The sequence below is a fragment of the Pseudovirgaria hyperparasitica genome (genome assembly GCF_010093815.1).
Source record: "Pseudovirgaria hyperparasitica strain CBS 121739 unplaced genomic scaffold EJ05scaffold_2, whole genome shotgun sequence".
NCBI lineage: Eukaryota > Fungi > Ascomycota > Dothideomycetes > Acrospermales > Acrospermaceae > Pseudovirgaria > Pseudovirgaria hyperparasitica.
The window spans coordinates 1,924,811-1,945,229 of record NW_022985550.1 but is presented as its reverse complement, the minus strand read 5'-3'; the positions used below and the strand labels follow the sequence as shown (position 1 = coordinate 1,945,229).

At 48.8% G+C, this 20,419-nt stretch overlaps 11 protein-coding genes across 11 annotated transcripts; 8 read left to right on the top strand and 3 right to left on the bottom strand.

Annotated features, from left to right (window-relative positions):
* Positions 1 to 252: 252 nt before the first annotated feature.
* EJ05DRAFT_200924 (uncharacterized protein) lies at positions 253 to 2,478 on the bottom strand. Its single transcript, XM_033739744.1, has 5 exons — positions 1,973 to 2,478; positions 1,827 to 1,907; positions 1,581 to 1,771; positions 946 to 1,510; positions 253 to 891 (listed from the first exon to the last, which is right to left on the bottom strand). Exons 1-5 carry the CDS (start codon positions 2,285 to 2,287, stop codon positions 487 to 489), a joined length of 1,557 nt encoding a protein of 518 aa, XP_033604667.1. The 5' UTR covers positions 2,288 to 2,478; the 3' UTR covers positions 253 to 486.
* Positions 2,369 to 3,596, bottom strand: EJ05DRAFT_473133 (siroheme synthase middle domains-like protein). Its single transcript, XM_033743331.1, has 2 exons — positions 3,387 to 3,596; positions 2,369 to 3,327 (listed from the first exon to the last, which is right to left on the bottom strand). The coding sequence occupies exons 1-2, from the start codon at positions 3,480 to 3,482 to the stop codon at positions 2,671 to 2,673; spliced, it is 753 nt and encodes a 250-aa protein (XP_033604666.1). The 5' UTR covers positions 3,483 to 3,596; the 3' UTR covers positions 2,369 to 2,670.
* A 304-nt stretch (positions 3,597 to 3,900) lies between these two features.
* On the top strand, positions 3,901 to 4,460 carry EJ05DRAFT_200785 (uncharacterized protein). Its single transcript, XM_033739742.1, has one exon. The coding sequence runs from the start codon at positions 4,056 to 4,058 to the stop codon at positions 4,371 to 4,373; it is 318 nt and encodes a 105-aa protein (XP_033604665.1). The 5' UTR covers positions 3,901 to 4,055; the 3' UTR covers positions 4,374 to 4,460.
* EJ05DRAFT_200786 (FYVE-domain-containing protein) lies at positions 4,461 to 6,444 on the top strand. The gene is made up of 2 exons (XM_033739743.1): positions 4,461 to 5,357; positions 5,409 to 6,444. Exons 1-2 carry the CDS (start codon positions 4,547 to 4,549, stop codon positions 6,200 to 6,202), a joined length of 1,605 nt encoding a protein of 534 aa, XP_033604664.1. The 5' UTR covers positions 4,461 to 4,546; the 3' UTR covers positions 6,203 to 6,444.
* A 341-nt stretch (positions 6,445 to 6,785) lies between these two features.
* On the top strand, positions 6,786 to 7,610 carry EJ05DRAFT_482984 (alpha/beta-hydrolase; the record flags this gene model as incomplete). Its single annotated transcript, XM_033745219.1, has 2 exons — positions 6,786 to 7,205; positions 7,260 to 7,610. The coding sequence occupies 2 exons, from the start codon at positions 6,786 to 6,788 to the stop codon at positions 7,608 to 7,610; spliced, it is 771 nt and encodes a 256-aa protein (XP_033604663.1).
* A 517-nt stretch (positions 7,611 to 8,127) lies between these two features.
* On the top strand, positions 8,128 to 9,462 carry EJ05DRAFT_535466 (uncharacterized protein; the record flags this gene model as incomplete). The annotated part of the gene is made up of 2 exons (XM_033749252.1): positions 8,128 to 8,308; positions 8,360 to 9,462. 2 exons carry the CDS (start codon positions 8,128 to 8,130, stop codon positions 9,223 to 9,225), a joined length of 1,047 nt encoding a protein of 348 aa, XP_033604662.1. The 3' UTR covers positions 9,226 to 9,462.
* Positions 9,463 to 9,618: 156 nt separating this feature from the next.
* Positions 9,619 to 10,528, top strand: EJ05DRAFT_473129 (cupin domain-containing protein). Its single transcript, XM_033743330.1, has one exon. It carries the CDS (start codon positions 9,732 to 9,734, stop codon positions 10,278 to 10,280), a length of 549 nt encoding a protein of 182 aa, XP_033604661.1. The 5' UTR covers positions 9,619 to 9,731; the 3' UTR covers positions 10,281 to 10,528.
* A 112-nt stretch (positions 10,529 to 10,640) lies between these two features.
* On the top strand, positions 10,641 to 13,868 carry EJ05DRAFT_473128 (Cullin-domain-containing protein). Its single transcript, XM_033743329.1, has 3 exons — positions 10,641 to 11,129; positions 11,183 to 11,343; positions 11,410 to 13,868. The coding sequence occupies exons 1-3, from the start codon at positions 11,065 to 11,067 to the stop codon at positions 13,500 to 13,502; spliced, it is 2,319 nt and encodes a 772-aa protein (XP_033604660.1). The 5' UTR covers positions 10,641 to 11,064; the 3' UTR covers positions 13,503 to 13,868.
* A 51-nt stretch (positions 13,869 to 13,919) lies between these two features.
* Positions 13,920 to 16,203, top strand: EJ05DRAFT_448580 (uncharacterized protein). The gene is made up of 2 exons (XM_033742308.1): positions 13,920 to 14,139; positions 14,194 to 16,203. Exons 1-2 carry the CDS (start codon positions 13,952 to 13,954, stop codon positions 15,809 to 15,811), a joined length of 1,806 nt encoding a protein of 601 aa, XP_033604659.1. The 5' UTR covers positions 13,920 to 13,951; the 3' UTR covers positions 15,812 to 16,203.
* Positions 16,025 to 17,618, bottom strand: EJ05DRAFT_200704 (uncharacterized protein). The gene is made up of 2 exons (XM_033739740.1): positions 17,247 to 17,618; positions 16,025 to 17,196 (listed from the first exon to the last, which is right to left on the bottom strand). The coding sequence occupies exons 1-2, from the start codon at positions 17,482 to 17,484 to the stop codon at positions 16,238 to 16,240; spliced, it is 1,197 nt and encodes a 398-aa protein (XP_033604658.1). The 5' UTR covers positions 17,485 to 17,618; the 3' UTR covers positions 16,025 to 16,237.
* A 343-nt stretch (positions 17,619 to 17,961) lies between these two features.
* EJ05DRAFT_507778 (uncharacterized protein) lies at positions 17,962 to 19,334 on the top strand. The gene is made up of 3 exons (XM_033747958.1): positions 17,962 to 18,601; positions 18,654 to 18,709; positions 18,757 to 19,334. Exons 1-3 carry the CDS (start codon positions 18,135 to 18,137, stop codon positions 19,176 to 19,178), a joined length of 945 nt encoding a protein of 314 aa, XP_033604657.1. The 5' UTR covers positions 17,962 to 18,134; the 3' UTR covers positions 19,179 to 19,334.
* Positions 19,335 to 20,419: the final 1,085 nt, after the last annotated feature.

The following is a 20,419-nucleotide window of genomic DNA, read 5'->3' as shown; positions in this document are numbered from 1 at the left end:
ACCATTGCGTCGAAATTGATCTGATACTTGAACAGTGACTCCGACGTGGCTATCGCGGTTGTGGTGTGTTCTGCCAATATGTTGTATGCTGTACATTCGGTGCTTCAGAGGAAGTACAGCCGTGATCCACTCGGTGGCAAAATTCAGTTCTAGACACAGTATACATAGTAATAATAGCAACATACCACAGAATCCGGAACTAACCACACCCAGAATCGCTAAGTCGATTTGCTAAATAGATAAAGTTGGTTATTAGCGATATTGACTGACCGAATGCTGCAATAGCAGGCTCTCTCGATTTGATTGGTTCGAATTAAAGCTTTGTACAAGTCTGATAACGCTATCACTCAAGCGACTGTGGAGTAGAACGGCCGAAAGCTCCGTTGGATAGCCCATATATCACGTCGTTCATGCAGTGGTAACGGCGCCAAGGGCATTTATGTGGAACATATCGCGACAGTGAAGCCACGCAGTATTGGTATATTTCTATCTCTGCTCGACGAGTCCACGCTTGATCACACCACAGAAACTCTCGTAGAGCGTCTGGTCATTGCCCTTCAGCCAGGCCACCACCACCCCGTCCCTCTCGACGGTGATCTTGAAGGCAAATTCCGCCTCCTCTGGGGAGGACGGAACCGGGGTGGTGCTGATCCCAGCAGCAGCACGACGCTTCTTCTCCCTGCGGTAGAACCGCGACCACACGTTGCCGTGTGACAGGCCGACGCCTGTCACAGGCACGAACGTCTTCCATGTCCATTGGACATCTAGCTCCGTCATCATGACGGAGACCTTGGTCTTCGTCGTGTGGATCCTGTTGTCTTCAATGCGAATCTTGAAGGCCGTTGGAAAGGGGATGTGTGGGAAGGCGTCAATTTCGTGCCGCACAACGTCCTGGGCTTAATTAGTACTTACTCAAAATGATAGACTTCGATCGGTAACACTTACATCTGCAGGACGCAGGTCGTGGAAGCTCCAGGCGAGGCACCAGCGTCTGGTCTTGCCGGTCGTTCGCAAAGTAGCTACGGCGTAGTTTGTTATGCCGAGCGGCTTGAGTTTGGCGGCTACTTTTTCCATACTCTCTCTGAAGCCAAACATACTTGAGTACCATTGTACTTTGGTTCGGAGCTTCAGGCTGAGCTCTAGTATGTCACAAACGAAACCGAAGTCGCCGCCTGGGGTGATCATCTCGCAGTCCGATCCGGAACAAGCACTCTTAGACGCACTATCTTTGTATTCGCCGCTCGCAGACTCTTCCCGTTGTTCGAAGCTATCAAAGAACGGAGGGTTGCACATGACAAAGTCGAGGCTGAGAGTACCTAAGTCACGAAGTGGAATCAAGGCATCCGCTCGCTTTGTGAGTATCAGACGCGTCTTGGGTGTGAGACTATTAATCTCCGTATTCTTCTTCGCCCACTCCAAGCTGGTTTCATCAATGTCGGTCCCGTACATATACCATGAAGGCCGACTTCGCAAGGCCAGAAGAGAGTATATGTTACTTGCTCCGACCCCACTAAGCAAAAAGACAGTTAGAAAGATGTGGCAAGAAAGCCGTGATATGCCCTTGAAGACACGGTACTCACATGTCTAGGCCTTTCACGGGCCGTGACCGGTCGTATACGCCAGAGAGAGATTGATCGGTCGAGTCTAACAGCTGCTGGATCCAACGCACGTACTCGTAGCTCCAAGAAGGAAAGTTAGCAAGCTCTATCCGAAAGACAGCCAGGGCAGAGTCATGCAAGGCGACATATGCGAAAACATACCGAACCATAACCTGGGCAGAGATTCGTTAGCAACAGTGTATGATTGGGATGTGAGCGTGGACTTACCGGAGGGCACAAGCGATCAGGAGGAAGATCTAGTTCCAGCTTGAAATCTGCCTTTAATAGGCTCCTGGTGACTTGTCTTAACTAGCAGTATAAGCAGTTGCGATGAATGAGATAGGAGGTTTTCGACCGCATCTAGCGTACCCTACTTGAACAGGATTGGTGAAGTCAATTCGTCGTCTCTCATTTGCGCTCATCATCTCTTCGAACTCGCCATCAGCCTTTGCTAGGGCTTCGAAATCGTTTGTGTATATGTATCGCGGATCTATGTCCATTTGTGATGTATTGAATGCTAAACTTTCCATAGACGGCACTTCGGATGCCATCGTCTCCGTAAGTGGCTCCGTAGTATCCATGATAGTCTGATCTAGAGGCAAGTCCTCGGATGCCAATTTCTCCGTACGTGTTTTGTTAGGCGCCGTTACGACTAGGTGAATGTTGTCTGAAGCTTCGCTGGATGCCATCGTTCAAGTCCGGTTGATCATGTGATGAAGGTTGTTAAGAGCTTGGTTGAAGGATGGCAGAGCTAGGTGGTAAAAACAAACCGAGTGGGAATGGGTTGCGGAAACGGTTCTCAGGCTACGGCGGGACGTTCAGGGAAAATCGCAGGGGTATGACGCCATAACATGTTCTAAGTGAACCAGCGGTCGGTGAAAGTGATGTTCGCACGTGGGCATTGTCGTACGCAGTATTATGGCCGGACTCAGGGTACCCGACTACAAGACTGATTTTGTAGCATTGGTATACTACCACTCTTGGTAAACGTCCATACGCAGTAGAACACACAGCAATTTGCAGCAGATTGCTTCCAATGACTAGTGTTTAGAGACAACATATTTCATAGCGCTTACATCCATCCGAAAGACCCATCGAATTGGTAGATCCCAGGTTCTTCGCCGAGTCGCAGATTATCGAGACTTGGCACTGCATTCGGATGGTAATATCCAAGCAATGCCTCCATGTCTTTCTCTTCCATATCGACAAGATCTTCGAGGCTCCACGAGTCGCATACTTTCGACATCCACTTCATTCGTTTCGGGCCTTCCTCCTCCTCCGGGGCGATCTTTCTCAATTTCCTCCTAAGTTGGCCAACTTTTGTGATTGCGGCGCCGATGTTGTCTGGTAAATTCTTCGCAATCTGTCTTCTGACTATATTCGCTAGTCGTGGGCCATTGCCGTTGGTGCTGACCATTATTTGAAGGGGGCCATCCCGGTGAACACTTCCAAAATAGAAATCGCATTCAGGAGGCACATCGGCGATGTTCGCAGCGATCCGTCTCTCTTTACAAAGCCTGTATATCTGGGATGAGGCCTCCGGATCATCGACAGCAGTCAGTACCATGTCTATGTTATCAAGATCAGATGGCTCGAATTTGCGATTGACGTGCTCGACCTGGCCTTGCGCGACACGATATGCGACTTCGTCATTGAGGCCATCGAATGGAGCCACGACGATCACTTTAGCGTCAGCATTCAATACATTGACTATGCGTCCTGCTGCGACCTGTGATGTTACATCAGCACCCGACGATCCTATCACTGAAGCCCATGACACTGGCCTACCTCTCCGCCTCCCACGATGAGAACTCGTCTTCCTTTAATCTGCCATGCCAATATGAGTGACCCACCGCCCTGAATGGGCGGATATTTTGCGCCCATCATGAAAGCTCAACGAGAATGAGCTTGCATGGAGATATGGTTGAAGGAAGCATCGCATGCGGGAATACCAGACATTGCAGTGGAACCTGGTGAAAGGCATGACGATCAGCGCCACACTATAGGCGGGAGTGGCTAGGGAGTGGCCAGAACGAACCGGTTGCGGGCAATTAAAGAGACTCTTCGTCTTGCACGGTGTAATCATAAACCACAAATATAGTTGAGCTCGAACAAAATTGCATAGATAGATGTTTTATCGTAGGTAGCGACGGACATGTTCCTTAACTGCATAAGTGACGGATAATAGTTAATACAGCACTGCATTTTGGGACTTGTGCCTCGTGGGACTAGTAGTCAATCTTACGCTGTGGGGCGTTCACGAGTGGGTGGAGGTCTGGTCTACGCTTACGTCTGCCGTGTGAATGGGTATACCTAACCAGGCCTTCAGGCTTCATACCAACTGTACGACTACGTGAAGTGACCTCAGAGAAGCTGGACGTTTGCTGAGATGCCGTTATTCTTCAACCACTGACCGCAGCTTCTGACGCTGCGGTTCTCTGATCGGACTCATACGCTATGTCGAGCCGCCCAACCAGGGCGTTGGGCGGAGGCCGTATACTGGGAAGCGGCAAGTCCCTATCACCAGCTGTGTCTCCCATCCCTCCAAATCACCACAAACGCAACGCGAGCCTGCTTTCGCCTTCAGAGAGCTCTCTATCCCTAAGCTCCCAGACGTCCATATCTCCAACTCCAACCTTTGCACAAGATATTACTTCAAATGTGTCCCTCGAGAACCCAAATCATGCTGCAGCCGCGGCTGCAAGCTCCAGGCTCGTTTGTCCCATATGCAATGAGGACATGGTGTGTCAAATTCGGAGGAAACCAATAGAATGAAGAATGTGTACTAATTCTCTCAACAGGTTACTCTGCTTCAATTAAACAGGTGCGACCTTTCCTAGGTTCGGATCATTCTTTCTTCCCTAACATGAGGCAGGCATCTCGACGCGGAACATCAAGCTCTGGAAGAGGTGGAACAAGACGAGGTCAAAACATGGTTCAAGACCCAGATGGTCAAAGCAAAGAAGTTTCAGCCTCTCGCGGTACTGAATCAGAAGCTCAAAGGCCTCGACGTCTTCGAATCGAATACGAACCCTACACCTCCATCTCAATCAAGTCATACGTCAAGCCACACTCCCACACCGGATCCAGTTATACCCCCTGATCCGGAAGAATTCATCACCAAATCGCACTGGCAGAGACCGGGCTACGATGATTCCTGTTCAGAACCCAGTTGTGAAAAGAGACTGGGCAACATGAATGGCAGGGTCAACTGCCGGAAGTGCGGTCTATTGTACTGCGAAGAGCACACAATGTTTCAGATACGGCTTAGCAGATCAGCACAGCATGAGCCCGTACGAGGAGTGTGGTGTCGTTGTTGCGAAACTTGCTATGTTTCTCGCGAGGGCTACAATGATCACCATGGCCTCGAAAGAGACCACACCGATGTCTTTAGGAGGATTAGACAGCGAAACATCAATCGATCAACATTGGAGACTAGTCGACTTGAAAAGCGCTTGACGAAGTTGACTCAATTACTCGCTAATCCTCCCTCGCCGGAACATCTAACTCCGGCAAATAACAGATGGTCATTGGGGTCTTTGGCAGCCTTGACAAATGCGAAAGCACAGCAGAAGCGTGCTCTAGAGCAGTCCATCATCGAATGGCAGGATGATTCAACCGTGTCAAGGTGTCCATATTGTCAGCAAGAGTTCACCAATTATACCTTCAGGCGCCACCATTGCAGACTTTGTGGCAAGGTTGTTTGCGGAGATGCTCAAACGGCCTGTTCGTCTGAAATAGGTCTAAACATCCATGCGTGTAAGTATCGAGCAAACAGACCAGGGATCCCTTTGCTGACGTTTCAAATAGCCAATGCAGCATCAGAGAAGCCGGGTGTTCCAGTCGGCGTTGATGTGCGGATGTGTCAAGATTGCAAACATACACTTTTCAGCAGAAGCGACTACGCACGAGACCTTACCAAGAAGCCTGCAGATCAACGCGCTTTTGAGAATCTCCAGCAGTTCGAGAGAGGCATTCGACTCCTTCTGCCCCGATTTCAGAAACTATTACTCATGCTCCAAGACAATTCTAAGCAGCCCACTCTTGATCAGCTTCAAGAAGCTGCCAAGGTACGGAAAAGGCTGACTCTAGCGTTTACACAATACGACACTGCCGCAAAACGTATACGAGATCTTCCCAGCAATTCCTCGACGCAACAACGTCTCCAGAGAGCTGTATATCAGCAAGCATACAACTTCCTTAGCCTTCATATGTTGTCGCTCAAATCGTTGCCCAAACTTCTGAAGAATAATCATACCCAAAGCATAGACAATCGGTCACTCAACAGACCTCCTAACGGTGCCTTAGCAGCGATAATGTTCAATGAGACTGAATCAAGCAGCGTCATTAGTGGAAGCAGTGTGTCCGCAATGGAAGCAGAGGAGAAAGATCTTCGAGAGCGGCTGATTGTTCTCGAGGAGCAGAAGTTCTTTGTACAGGAAATGCTTGCTGATGTTAAGAAGCATCGTCGATTTGACGAGGCTGCTGCTCTTGGACAGAATATTGAGGATCTCAACCGAGAAATTGCCCAAATAACCAGCCAGATCTCGTCTATGGATTTTGCGTCAGCTTATCAGGGTGGTATTGCCTCACCCCCGGGCTGAAACTTGGCAAAGATACAAGCACGGATATCTCATTTGAGTTCTAGAATTTATTTGGACCTTGTCTTGAATGGCAATACCGGTGGCAATCAATCCTGATTCCATGTCTGAAGACACTACCTCTGATCGGATTATGGTAGCATGCTGCGGAGAGAACTTCAAGAAGCTATACTTGGTACGCTGCGTAACGACTTCTCCACGGCAAGGAACCTGGTATTTTCGAGATCAAACTAGCTCGTCGATCATACCTCTATCAGGAAAACTCAAGTCTTCCTGGGTTCATCTACCCGAATCCACTAATAGCGCGGGCTGTGGAGCCCTAAATTCTGACGTCCACGCTAAATTCTGATGCTCTGGCCGATACCAATTGAGTCAATGTTTAACACCAGATTCATAATCAGCCAGCACCATATCTTAAAAACTATCAGACTAGAGACAACTTATATAAATGGTTTGGTGGTGAAAGCCATCCCTTCACATAACCTCAATGAAGTACTATTACAATATCATGAGTAGACAACTTTTGATATTAAACTTGTTTTTGCTTCACTTCTTCTCTCCAACGTTAGCACGATCCAGTTTCGCCATGGGGAATTCGAGTCACCCTACCTTTGTCTTTGTCCCTGGAGCCCTATCTCCCGTGGCTCAGTATCAGCACGTCGTCGACCTTCTGCGCGCTCGACATTTCGATGCAACAATCGTTGCCACGCCTTCTGTTGGTTTTCGTCCCGGGCCGGCAGCCACAATGTTCGACGATGCGGCCGCTATCAGTAGTGTCACTCAGGCTCTTGCTAATGAAGGCAAGCATACTATCTTGGTGATGCATTCTTACGGTGGTGTCCCGGGAACGCAAAGCGTCAAAGGTGTTAGCGCCAAGGAGCGAAAGAGTGACGGGAAATCGGGTGGCGTTAAGAGGCTAGTATATGTGAATGCCATTATCCCAGGCCTAGGAGAGAGTGTGCGTGGCTTGTTTGGGACACAATTGCCGGCCTTCCTGAAACTCGTGGTACATCACCCTCGATGAAAGTATACGACGTTAACACACTCACCTATTATCTAGGACGATCGCCTCATAAACATTGACCCGGCAGCCAGCGCAAGAAACACATACAACCCACTTGCGTTCACCAAAGCTCTTGAATGGGCTCAAGGTATGCAACCGCACTCTGATATCTCTTATCAAGGCGCAGTATCTTCCTTGGGTTATGATCACGCGCCAGTGTCTTATCTGAGATGCACGAAGGATATGATCGTCGTTCCCGAGTTGAGTTCGACGTACTACCAGAAGATTGCCGATAGGACGGGGACCAAACCTGACTTGTACGAGATTGAGACTGGACATTGCCCCAATGCTAGCGCTCCGGATGAGTTAGTGGATATCCTTATTGAAATTGCTAGTAAGGAAGAGTAAGGGGCGGAGAGTCGATGGTGTGAGTAGTGTCTAGGGGACGGTGGCCTCGAAGAATATCTGCGAAGAAAGGGGTCGTTCTCCAATTTTCAGTACCATTCACATCTTAGTAAAGAACGCTGTTCCCGCTCTTCAGAGTGCTTTTGTTGGTGTTTAACAGGATACTCCACTGTTTTAATTTTATTAATTGTTCAGTAGTGATATGTACTGTGGGACTAAGAGCTACTTTACCGATGTTTGAAAATCGTGGGCACTAAACTCACAACCCCGTGTATGCACATTTCGATCAAGAAGTGAATAGCCATAGGAAGCAAAGCCATCATCAACTATATCTACTCAGGTACCATGTAATTCGAGTTTCAGAGGTAAGACAGTAGTCTGAAGTGGCTGTAGAATGATATTCTTCGAAGGTTGGTTATATCCCCAGCCCTCCCCAACGAGACGCCCAACCTCGTCGTGATTCCATAACATATATGCAATGAAAAGCCTTCTTTGCTTTGAAGTATCTTCCTAAGGAGTTATGACCATATCCACCATTAGCTCAATCTACCAGCCGGTGGATGTCTCATTGAGTCAAGATGCAGCGTCAGGAATTAAGGCGACTATCGCCAATAACGGCGCGGAAACTCTAAGCCTTCTAGGTTTTGATAATCTTCTCGATGACGATGGATATGTCGAAAAGCTGATGGTATTCTCTGGTGGTAAAGTTTCGATCGATGATAGTCTCGAATATAAGTTCTGACTATTGCTAGATGTCAAAGTCGACTTCAACGGTTACCATCTCTATCCAGCGATAGACAGATTGAGAATGAGCGATTTCACTTCTCTGTATCCCGGGGAGACTATAGAGATTACCATTGATCCAGCAGAAGTGCATGACTTGAGCATTGGAGGCAATTACACCGTCTTCACCAAAGGCCTTTTCCTTCTCGGCACCCCAGACTCAACTTCGCTCAGCGGCGCAAGTGTTCCGTATAGCAGCAACAAGCTTGCAATCGAAATCAACGGTACTCGAGCGGCTCAAAGTTTTCGCGACTTCGCAAGTCAATCGTCAGAAAGAGCATCAATGATCGACTGCTCTGATCCCGAACAATCCGCCAAATTCACCAACATAACCATAAAAGAAGCATCGCTGTTAGCCAGTCATGCTGCGAGCGCAGCACGCTCAGGCCCAGCCGATCAATTCGAATTCTTCTTCAAAACGACCAACACAACCGCCCGTGAACATGTAGCCGCACGTTTCGACGCCATGGCCTCAGCCGTTTTGACCATCGGCACCACACCCTATCTGCACTGCGTTGAGCCCTATGGTATGAACTACTGCACCAACAGGTCGTCCATCGCAGCGTATGCAACAAATCCTGGCGGCAACTTGTTCTTCTGTCCCGTGTTTTACGACTATCCTGTGATGCCAGATACTTGTCGGGGTTATGATTCACGTGCAGGGATTTTGCTACATGAAATGAGCCATAATGAGGAAATATATAAGCCGGCGACGGGTGATTATGCATACGGACCGAACGGTTCGCTGGCATTGCCAAGTGATCAGGCGCTGTTGAATGCGGATTCTTTTTTGGCGTATGCATTTGGTGTAAAGTATGGATGTTATTTGGACTGACGGCTCTAAGACATGAATGGTCAAGAGGCTTCAGTGGGTGATGTTTTTAGTCCGACCTTGTCGATTTGAACTATTTGGTCGAAAGCGCATTCAGACTAGTTATTGGAGTATCAGCAGGAAGTGAAACTGAAAAAATATACCGAGCGGAAATATTCGCCATGTTCATGGCGAGTATATGTTCCGCTAGAAATCTTCTTACCGGAGATGAAGTGAACTCATCGATAGCTAACACATGACCCATATTCAACATGCTTTATCCACTCATTTGATTCGTTCTGAAAGATTCGTACGAGCGATTTGAAGTGCTGGCGAAGTTGTAACGAGATGCCAACGGATCTACGAAGATCTGAGCACGAGACCCTTGTTCATCGACAAGATGATCTCATGGAAGCACCTCTACAGCACGAAAAGTGAAAAACAATAAGTCTGTGTAGTGCTTAACGCGAAATATCTTTTCAACGGCAGTAATCCCTCTCTACGGACGTTGGCTATAGCAGAACGCCAGCATGGCCACCACCAAAGCCGCCGTCACACCGCTCACCTCCCTACGTGTCTCAACCCACCAGATTCCCGCACACAACCTCATTCCAAACACATCCATCCAACACAAACCAGTTTTGATTTACCATTCCTGCTTCCAAAATGCATCCGCCTCCGCCATCGAAGCACACCTCACCCGCATCACCGTTGTAGCACCACAATGGCGCTACACAATGTACTCACAAACACACTACCACAGCACAACCCACGAAGTACTGTGCATAGTACATGGCAAAGCGAAGCTGTGTTTCGGTGGCGAGGACAATCCCGGACGCGTGGAGCCGGTCGTTCAGAAGGGCGATGTAGTTGTCGTGCCGGCGGGTGTGGGTCATCGGTTAATGAAGGATTTGGATGGCGGGTTTCAGATGGTTGGGAGTTACCCCAGCGATGCAAAAGTATGGGATATGTGTTATGGGAAAGAGGGTGAGGAGGAGAAGGTGGATGGGATCAGGGGGCTGGGGTGGTTCGAGAGGGACCCGGTCTTTGGGGATGAGGGGCCGGTCTTGCGGGTTTGATGGACTCTAGCTATTGATGCCTAAGATGAAATCGATCATACGAAAGATGGAGGCGCGTGGAACAGGATGACTTCAGGGCAAAGGTCGAATGAAGAAGTCGTTTTAAAACTCGTCTGGGAGAAACGAAATTTCATGGTATATTCAGTGGTTATGTTGGGTTGTTGCTATATTTCTTTCTTCCGGATTGATGGAGCCGCTATCGTGGATGCAGATTCATAAAAACTGATCAGAAGGTGGACAGACGAAACAAACCAAAAACATCTTGTGAGTACATTCGTGCTTCGCACGTGACGCTGCACAACGGTCAAGTGGCTGACCACCCTCAAAGTGGCGCTCTTGCTGCCTGATGCGCGCGTCAGATCGCGGGCAAGGCGGGAAAGCACAGATGATGTTAGTCAAGGTAAGCTCTACATCATTGCAACCTTTCTCACAACTGGCCCATCATCCTTCCTGGTGCCTGAACAAAATCTTCGGCGGTGGTCACCTATCTTCTAACTCTTCCGTGGTTCGGTTCCTCAACCACGACCACGCAGCGCTCTCTTTCACAGCCAGCGCTTTCGTTCCCTCCGCATAACGGATTCCCCGCCGCCACACTCACCTTCCTTTCCATTCCGCGCACCAAGTATACAAACAGCCTTCGACGAAACCTACAGAGAAGCTCAAGATCACCGACTAAGCCTGGGTAAAAGCGCAGATCCTCGCCGGCTAAGCCATAAACTACAGACTCTTTTATTCTCCCCCACTAGGACATTCGCGCACAGTCGCGCACACGAGCGACGACATCATGACTACCTCACGCCATCAAGGCACGATGCCGCCTATGCCCAACAAAGATGATGTTGATGGGACGTACGTGTAACTCACATACCGAAAGCTAAGAGCCAAGTGCTGACTCGCTGTAGCTGGAACTTCCTTGAGACCGGAGTCTCGAGAATCATGGAAAACCTGCGGGAAGGAATGGAAATGAAGACTTATATGGGCTTATACACAGCTATTCATAACTTCTGTACTGCCCAGAAAGCCGTTGGTACAGGTGGATTCAATAACAACACTAGAGGAGGAGGTATGTTATCTTGACATTCCTACTACTGACCATGAGACTAGCCAAGTTAACTTTTTGAGTTGGTAGCGCACCTCCTCGGTGAAGATCTCTACAACCATCTCATCGAATATCTCAAGGCCCACCTTGGGGGCGTGCAACAGGCCTCGAAAGCTCACGTAGACGAAGCATTACTCGCCTTCTATATCAAAGAATGGAATCGATACACGACAGCAGGCACATATAACAACCATCTTTTCCGATACCTTAATCGTCACTGGGTCAAGCGGGAGATGGACGAGGGCAAGAAGAACATCTATGATATCTACACCTTGCACCTGGTGAGATGGAAAGAGGATATGTTTCTGGGCACGCAAAAGTCGGTGATGGCTTCAGTCTTGAAGTTGGTGGAGAAAGAACGCAATGGTGAGACTATCGAGCGCTCGCAAATCAAGTCTGTCGTAGACTCCTTCGTATCTCTCGGTTTGGATGAGTCTGACAGCAATAAATCAACTCTTGATGTGTACAAGGAGTATTTCGAGAAGCCATTCTTGGAAGCCACAGCGGCGTATTACCAGAAAGAATCCAAAGAGTTTCTTGCCGAGAATTCTGTCGTGGAATACATGAAGAAAGCTGAGATTCGTCTAGATGAAGAGAAGGAGCGGGTGGGTCTCTATCTTCTGAACGAAATCATGACACCTTTGATGCGTACTTCAGAGAAGGTCCTCATCGCTGATCATTCGCTGGCTCTACGCGAGGAATTTCAAATCTTGCTTGACAACGACAGACAGGACGATCTTGCAAGAATGTACAAGCTTCTCGCCAGGATCCCCGAAGGACTGGATCCATTACGAGGTAGATTTGAGAACCACGTTCGCAAAAAGGGTCTTGCTGCTGTCGATAGAGTTTCACAGGATGGAGAAAACTTAGAGCCAGCCGTCTACGTCGCCGCTCTATTGGAGGTACACACTCAATACCAGGACTTGGTTAATAAGGCGTTTAATGGCGAATCCGAGTTTGTCAGATCCCTCGACAACGCCTGCCGCGAGTTCGTGAACCGCAACCGGGTTTGCAAAACCGGGTCTACGAAATCACCCGAGCTACTCGCCAAGTACACCGATGGCTTGCTGAAGCGGTCAAATGCCAAGATGACAGAAGAGGATGACATGGAGAATCTGCTCACGCAGATTATGACTGTCTTCAAGTATATTGAGGACAAAGATGTGTTCCAGAAATTCTACTCGCGTATGCTTGCGAAACGTCTTGTTCAGACTTCATCGGCTTCTGATGATGCCGAAACTAGCATGATCAGTAAGCTAAAGGAAGCATGCGGGTTTGAGTACACCAACAAACTTCAGCGCATGTTTCAGGATATGCAGATCTCGAAAGATCTAAACTCGTCATACAAAGACTGGCAAATGAAGCTACTTGGAGAGGAGGATAGAAAGCTAGCTGTTGATGCGACCTACTCGATCCTGGGTACCGGGTTCTGGCCTCTGACGGCTCCGACGACACCGTTCGCCCCTCCGCAGACGATTGTGAAGACCTACGAGCGATTTGCCAAATTCTACAGTAATAAGCATTCGGGCCGCAAACTCACATGGCTATGGCAATTATGCAAAGGTGACGTACGAGCCACCTATAATACTGGCGGCAAGAAAGCTACGTATATGTTCCAGGTCTCGACTTACCAGATGGCTATCCTCCTCTTGTTCAACGACTCTGATACAGTTACATACGAGGAAATGGAACAAGCTACGAAGCTACAGAAAGAGACTCTGAAACCAAGTATCGATATCATGGTAAAGGCTAAGGTTATTCTTCCGTCGCAGGATAATGCGAAAGCTGAGCCAGGGACTACATACACATTTAATCCAGGTTTCAAGAACAAGAAGCTAAAGATCAACCTCAATCTTGCGATCAAGGCTGAACAGAAACAAGAATCTGAAGACACACACAAGACGATTGAGGAAGACCGTAAACTTCTCATGCAGTCTGCGATAGTCCGGATCATGAAATCGAGGAAGAAGATGAAGCATCAGATGCTTGTGTCAGAGACTATCCAGCAGATCAAGTCTCGATTCTCGCCCAAGGTCCAAGATATCAAGAAATGTATAGATATCTTGCTAGAAAAGGAATACCTGGAGAGATTAGAAGGGGACGAGCTAGGATATCTGGCATAAACATTGATGGTACCTTGGCCAGAAAGAGGTGATGGTGGTTTCGTCTTGCAAGTGGTCTATGAGGCATGGCATGCTCGCTCCAGAAGGGCTTACCGTTCCCCATAATTAGTGGCACACGACTAAGGGGTTTCCTTTCTTTGTGTTCTAGGCTGGTGCAGCTTGAGGGGATCACGATGCATGCGTGGCGTTTTTGCTTGTATACAAGGATTAGCTCCAGCTGCTTGAGACTACTGAATAAGTCGTGGGAAGTCTAGGTGCTCTTGTAGCGATTATAGTCTACAAATAGTAATTCGCACATTGTCATGCCATATGTGCAGGGGTGGACGACTCTACCAGTCCACGTGATCTGTGTTATGACGCTTTGACCATTCCGGAAATCACTCGAATCCGCCAGCTTTAGTTTTCCCTCTTTCCATACATCATCTGATATCACAGACTTCGGCTTCGACATGCGTTTGCTATCAGTCATTGTCGGTTCTCTAGCTGTTACAGTTAATGCAATATGGCCTGAGCCAAGATCTGTTACAACAGGTTCTACGTTCATTCGACTATCGGCTGATATTGAATTGGATGTTGTAAATCAGGTGACCGGGAGCATTGGATTGAGATGGGCTCAGGAAGGTATACAGAGCATATTGTTAGTATAGATCAATTAGTATGATGCCAACATGAGACTGACATATGTCTGAAGAGCAAAAGCACAGGGGAAGAGCGAGGAGTGGATCGCCGACCAGCCGGAGACTATCCTGAAGGCTGCATTCGAACGTTTTCGAGGAAACGTTCTGAACGCGGGATTCATACCGCGCAAGTTTTTCACCCGAGACGGGTTCGTGGAGTATGAGCTGGGCCTACAACCTGAAGTCTCGTCTCGTCCACTTACCCGAGTAGAGCTCATCATCGAGAGCAAAGCATCCTACGCCAAGCGTGTCCAGGACGGCTCTGCAGCAGGCGAAGGCTACCAGCTCTTCCTCTCACCTGAAGGCACCGCCAAAATCGTAACTGCGTCTACTAATGGTGGATTATATGCCCTTTCAACACTGGAGCAACTGTTTTATACATCTTCTCATGGTCATATATACACCGTCCTCGCCCCAATCTCTATCACTGACAGCCCCATGTACTCTCACCGTGGTCTCAACCTCGATATCTCACGCAACTTCATTGCTCCTTCAGACGCAAAACGCGTCATTTCAGCTCTATCGTTCAATAAGATGAATCGCCTGCACATCCATGCCACAGACGCCCAGTCTTGGCCCTTAGTTATCCCTAGCATTCCTTCCCTTGCGGAAAAGGGGGCTTATGAGCCAGATCAAGTTTGGACAGCAGAAGACTTAGCAGACGTCCAGCGATACGGACGCATACACGGCGTCGAAGTATACCTCGAAATTGACGTCCCAGGCCATACAACAAGCATAGCAGCCTCACATCCAAACCTCATCACCGCAGCTACACAAGATCCCTGGACTAAGTACGCCGCCGAGCCGCCTTCTGGCCAGCTAAAACTGGATTCCCCAGCTGTATACACGTTTCTAACCAAGCTCTTCAATGACATCCTCCCTCGCAGCGCCTTTTACAGCAAACATTTCCACTTCGGAGGCGACGAACTCAACCGCGCAGCATACGAGCTCGACGACACGGTCAAATCCTCAGACCCCACAATCCTAAAACCCCTCGTACAGAAATTTACAGACCATATCCTGTCCATGGCAAAGAAACATTCGCTGCGCCCTATTCTCTGGGAGGAAATGGTGCTGGACTGGAACCTCACGCTTCCTTCCAACACAATCATCCAAACATGGCGCAGTAGTGCTATCATTGCTGACATCACCTCACGAGGCCACGCGGTGCTTTTCGGCGCGAATACTCACTGGTATCTCGACTGCGGCATGGGCGTCTTCCTCGACCCGATCCACCCCATGCCCGGCCTTCCGGGCTCGCCTCCGCCGACAAGCCACCTCACGAGTCCTCCTTTTCCAGATTACTGCTCGCCATACAAGAACTGGCGGCATATATACACGTATGATCCCCTCGCAAATATCACGCTGAGTGCGGAGCAGGAGAAGCTGGTGTTAGGCGGTGAAGTGCATTTGTGGGGCGAGATGACGGATGCAATTAGCCTGGATGGGATGCTATGGCCGCGAGTGAGTGCGGCGGCGGAGGTGTTGTGGAGGGGCGGTGGAAGGAGTGTAGATGAGGGTGTGACGAGGAGGTTGGCGGAGATGAGGGAGCGGTTGGTGGGAAAGGGGGTGAGCAGTGGGATGGTGCAGATGGAGTGGTGCTTAAGGAACAAGGGGATGTGTAAGCTTTGAGTGTCGGCGACATGTGGGTGATATTATGAAATTATGAGAACGGGTAGTGGTCTGGAGCTTGGGATAGTCAAGGGGTACGTTGTGTCATGGAACATGTCTGTGCAGTAGTATGGGACGGTCAAGGTGAATGAAACGGACGGGAATCGAAATGCGATGATATGATCGTCTGATGTGCTTGGATATTCGCATATCTAGGAAAGAGGCAGCATAATGCAGGCCTAAGGTGATGTATCGGGTATAATAGACGGCGCGTAAATGCAGACAGGAGATATTGATGTGCTCATAAAGCCGCCCACAGCGCGCAGATCCGTGTCTGACTCTTATCCAACGCCGTACAGTAAAACATTGCTGAGACAAAATCAAACTTAAGTAGAAATAACGCAGATGCGAAGAATGGAACTCCACAACGTGTAACGATCATTGACGTCACTTTTGAGGTTCCTGTTTCGCCATAGCTCGATCCATAACTCGCAGCGTGCTGACCGTAAATGTAGCAAGCCACGCCAGTAAAGCAAGTAGCAGTATAACCGTCAAAGCAACCTGCCGATCACAAATGTTATCGTCGCGCAGGCAGGTTTGGTTTGGATTAACTCGACTAGGTACGTCGTCCAAATCCTGACAGAACCACCGAGGGTCCGTCAACGACTCGAACGCAACACTGAGATTTGCAGAGTCGAAGACGATGAAAATCAGATCCATGAAAAGCAGTCGCATCTTCGCGCCGTGTGGGCGTAGACCGAGGGGTTTGTTTATATATTCGTCCCACGTGATGTACAGCGTATATGGAATGGCAAGAACATCCACGATCACTGCCATGTAAGTCGACGAACCGCGAGGACAGCCTTGATCGTATGGTTTCAGGACGGTACGATGGAAGATGGAGCCTGACAAGCCGAGCGCGATCGCGGAATTGACGATGATCCACAAGCGCAGTAACGCTGGGACAAGAGGATCTTTCATCAATCTTTCATAAGCTTTGTTGAGCAGCTCCTTTCGTCGTCTAGGGTTGAACAACCAGAAGCCTTTCTCGGGCGCTAGAAGAGGCTGATCTTCCCCGACCCAGGGGGCCTCAAGATCGGGCATATTTTGTTGCATCCATGGTCCTGTCATGACTTCTCCTTTCTCGCGCGGATGGCCACCGTAAGTCGAGGCTTGTATAAAATTCGTCCATTTTGAGGCATGATCTGCTACCGGGGTTGTTATTGTTACGGGCACGCCCTCTCTTTCGTGATCGAAGGCTCTGCCCTTGGCTGCATGCTCTTTCGGCTGCGGTGTGTAGTGATGTGACGCTGGACGGACGGACGGAGGTGTGCACGGTGCTCGCGATGAGCCTGGTGGTTTGAGATAATCTTCATCTTCATCATCGCCTATCGAGAGAACCCATGCTGTACATATGTCAGTGATATATCGCTACTTCCAACAACTAAAAGCCTACGTGGCAATGTGCGTACAGCCCGTTGTCGCTCTCTATTTTCCGCTGTCGCACTGACTGCCGACTCTGTAGTATGCGCGCGCGAAGAGACTGATCTGGAGCACGATCGTCTTGTAGCTGAGGACGTTTGTTTCTCGTTCGAGGAGGTTCCAGACTGAGGTCGATTGGGGGAATTGTCATCGTAGGTTGTAGTAGGGCTTAATAGGTTGTTCTTCTTCTCATTGAACTCATGTGTAGCCATGGATTAGAAATACGACAAAGCGAAAGTGTATTTGTAGGCAGTAAGAGGCCTGCTGTGGCCGCGTGAGGTCTCGTGAGCAGATGTCACTGAGTTCCAGTAGGGATAAAATGGACGTCAACGAGACAAGCACCGCATGCTGTGGGATCCAGAGTTGCGAGGGATTAATCCACCAGGGAATATATAAGAAGCGAAGTGAGCGATCTGGAAGAGAGCGGAGTAAGCTCGATGGCGACGAAAGAGTGGTGTTGAGGGGAAAAGTAGTGATGAATCTAGGATCTAGGAAATGCAGGTCGTGCGCACGTTGAAGGGAGTTGGGAGATGAGTGGCTTGTGAGTGATGGATCGGCACCCGGCATTGGGCACTGGGCCTGGCCAGCCCACCACTCCAGTAGAGTAGCAGTAGCTAGGTAATTACCTGTTGGCCAGCCTCCAGCCAAGCTTTCCAGTGCAGAATGACGCAGCGCACTGCAGCAGTAGAGCCTCCTCCGCTAACCTTTGCGCCGCCCTCTACCTTGCTCATAGACCTCAGCGCATCTTACTGGACATCCCTTCAAGCTTCTTGGCTGAAGCTCAATTGTGCGACAACATGTGTTGAGATATACGAAAGAAGACATCTACTCCCGCACACAGCGAAACGCGCCTTTCGTCGCGATGCGCCTCTTCCTGTTGCCTATCTCGACCCGCCACACTCTCCTCTACTGCGAGCGCACCCAAGCGAAGGCCACCGTCGAAGCTGTTGCGAAACAATCATACGTTGATCGGATCACGAACAAAGCTAATGAGACATGGGCGAAGTGGGAAAACTCTGAGCCCAAGCCTTTCTTGAAGGGAGGATGGCAAAAGACAGTAACGGTTCAGGGGAACAAGATCTTGAGAAGGATACCATACCAGGAATGGGGACTCAAAACAGTACCATCATTGAACGATAAGCGTAAAGAGGTCTTGTTGGCCGGCAAGGAGAAAGTTGAGATCTTGTTCCCTGGGAAGTACCTTGCCGACAGTAAGATTGAAAGCGTTTTGCAGAAACTGGCGACCGAAAGACAAGCCCTACATAAGAAGCGTCTAACATGGTGTATCATTGGAATGCCTATCGTTTCTCCTTTCGCACTTGTTCCTATGTGAGTATTACGACATATATAGCCCCGTGCAGGACGGTTACTGACGTGACAGAATACCGAATATTCCTTTCTTTTACTTAGCGTTTCGCGCATATTCGCACTGGAAAGGTTCGTCAAACTTGGAAACGGATTTGCCCGGCGCTGACGCCACGTAGCACTCGCTGGATCCAAGCATATACAATTCCTTCTTGAAAAGACACTGTTCAGCAAAACTCCCTCCTCCGATCTAGACCAGGTTTATACCGCCGGGCTTATGTATCCAACACGCCAGATATCCCGTGATTCGCCCTATCCCACTGCAGAACAGATCACGTCTGTCTCTGAGCTTGTGCAAAAGCAAACAAATAACGACGCAGAGGATGTTATGGTGTTGCAAAAGTGGAATGGGAAGTTAATCGCGGAGCGTTTCAAGCTTCCCGAGATGGAAGTCGAAATTGAGCGTGCGGTTGAGCAAGTCGAAAAAGACATCAAGAGTCAGCAAGAACTCAAGCAAGAAAAACAAGAGATTGAGGTTGCGACTGGGAATCGCGCTAAAGTAGAAGAGATTGCAAGAGAGCATCAAAAAGACAAAAAATGACCAGTTCACTGGTCAACGATCAATGTACATACAGATGAGCAGCTGCTGACGAGTGGGATGAAGAAAAACTATCCGCTAGATATGTATGATAATGTATGCGTAGAAGACGCCGTAATCACGACCCAGTAACCATCCATTACTCTTTACAACCCAAGCATGTACTAAAGTCGCAGATTGTTCCTCTCCTACCGATAAATTTCTTATACTTACGCTTCTAGACTAGTAAGAACATATCATGCATGTCTCCCGATCTATTTTCCCTGTCGCTTGCCCTATGATACCCGATGCATCGACCCCTGCCGCTCATATTCGCCCTTGCAATATGTGTACCAAGCAGTACTTAGTCCGAGATGTTCCCGGAGTACACAAAGCTGGGTCGTAAACCCGTTTCCAAGTCTAGAAGATGCTCGAGAGTATACTATCAGATGTAGCATAGATGCTAGAATCATAAGCTGTGGTGGGAATTTGGATTGAGAATCTAGGGCTACGGCGGTGCTCGAATCATGGAAGAAGCACGAGTGACAAAGGCACACGAATTCTAGCCTCGGAGTTGGTGGCTAACTTGACAAGTAGTAAATCTCCCCAAGAAGTCTCCACTCGCTGCGTTCATACCAATATAGGTAGGAGATGAAACGACGGGTATTGGCTAGAGCACATATGGTACTAGTCCGGTTTGGGCAATGGATGGCCGAAGGGAACGAGCTCTGAGCACTATTGATGCTATTAGTTACAGGAGTTATTATTGGGCACACCTTTCTAAACAATAGGCAGTGGCATTATATTGCTTACTTTGTTGGAGTCCCTATCAATGTTTATCGTATATAGCATCAGTCCTCGATGTTACGGCGAAGTGATACAACGTTATTCAAACACGGTTTATGGCATTATTGCTGTGACTCCCATATTGGGTTGACGAGAGATCTCCTTTCCATGGGGGATCCCTGAGCGCGTATGTTGAATTGGCTGATGTTATGATAACACGTCGTACGATCAAGACTAGCTAGCGGGTTAAAACATAGGTATATCCAAGCTGGGTATTGTGTCAGCCCATACTGCCCTAATCAGGCGCGTAGCCTCCAATTAATTTGTCTCTAGTCTTTTAACAGCAAGGAGAAGGCATATAGAGTGTAAGCTGCATCTTCGCCACGCTTAATTCATCCATACGATAATCATTCATGCATGCAAGCTTGCAGTGCTGCGTACGTCATTCGCTAAGCCATTTCACAGCCTCACGAGAGACG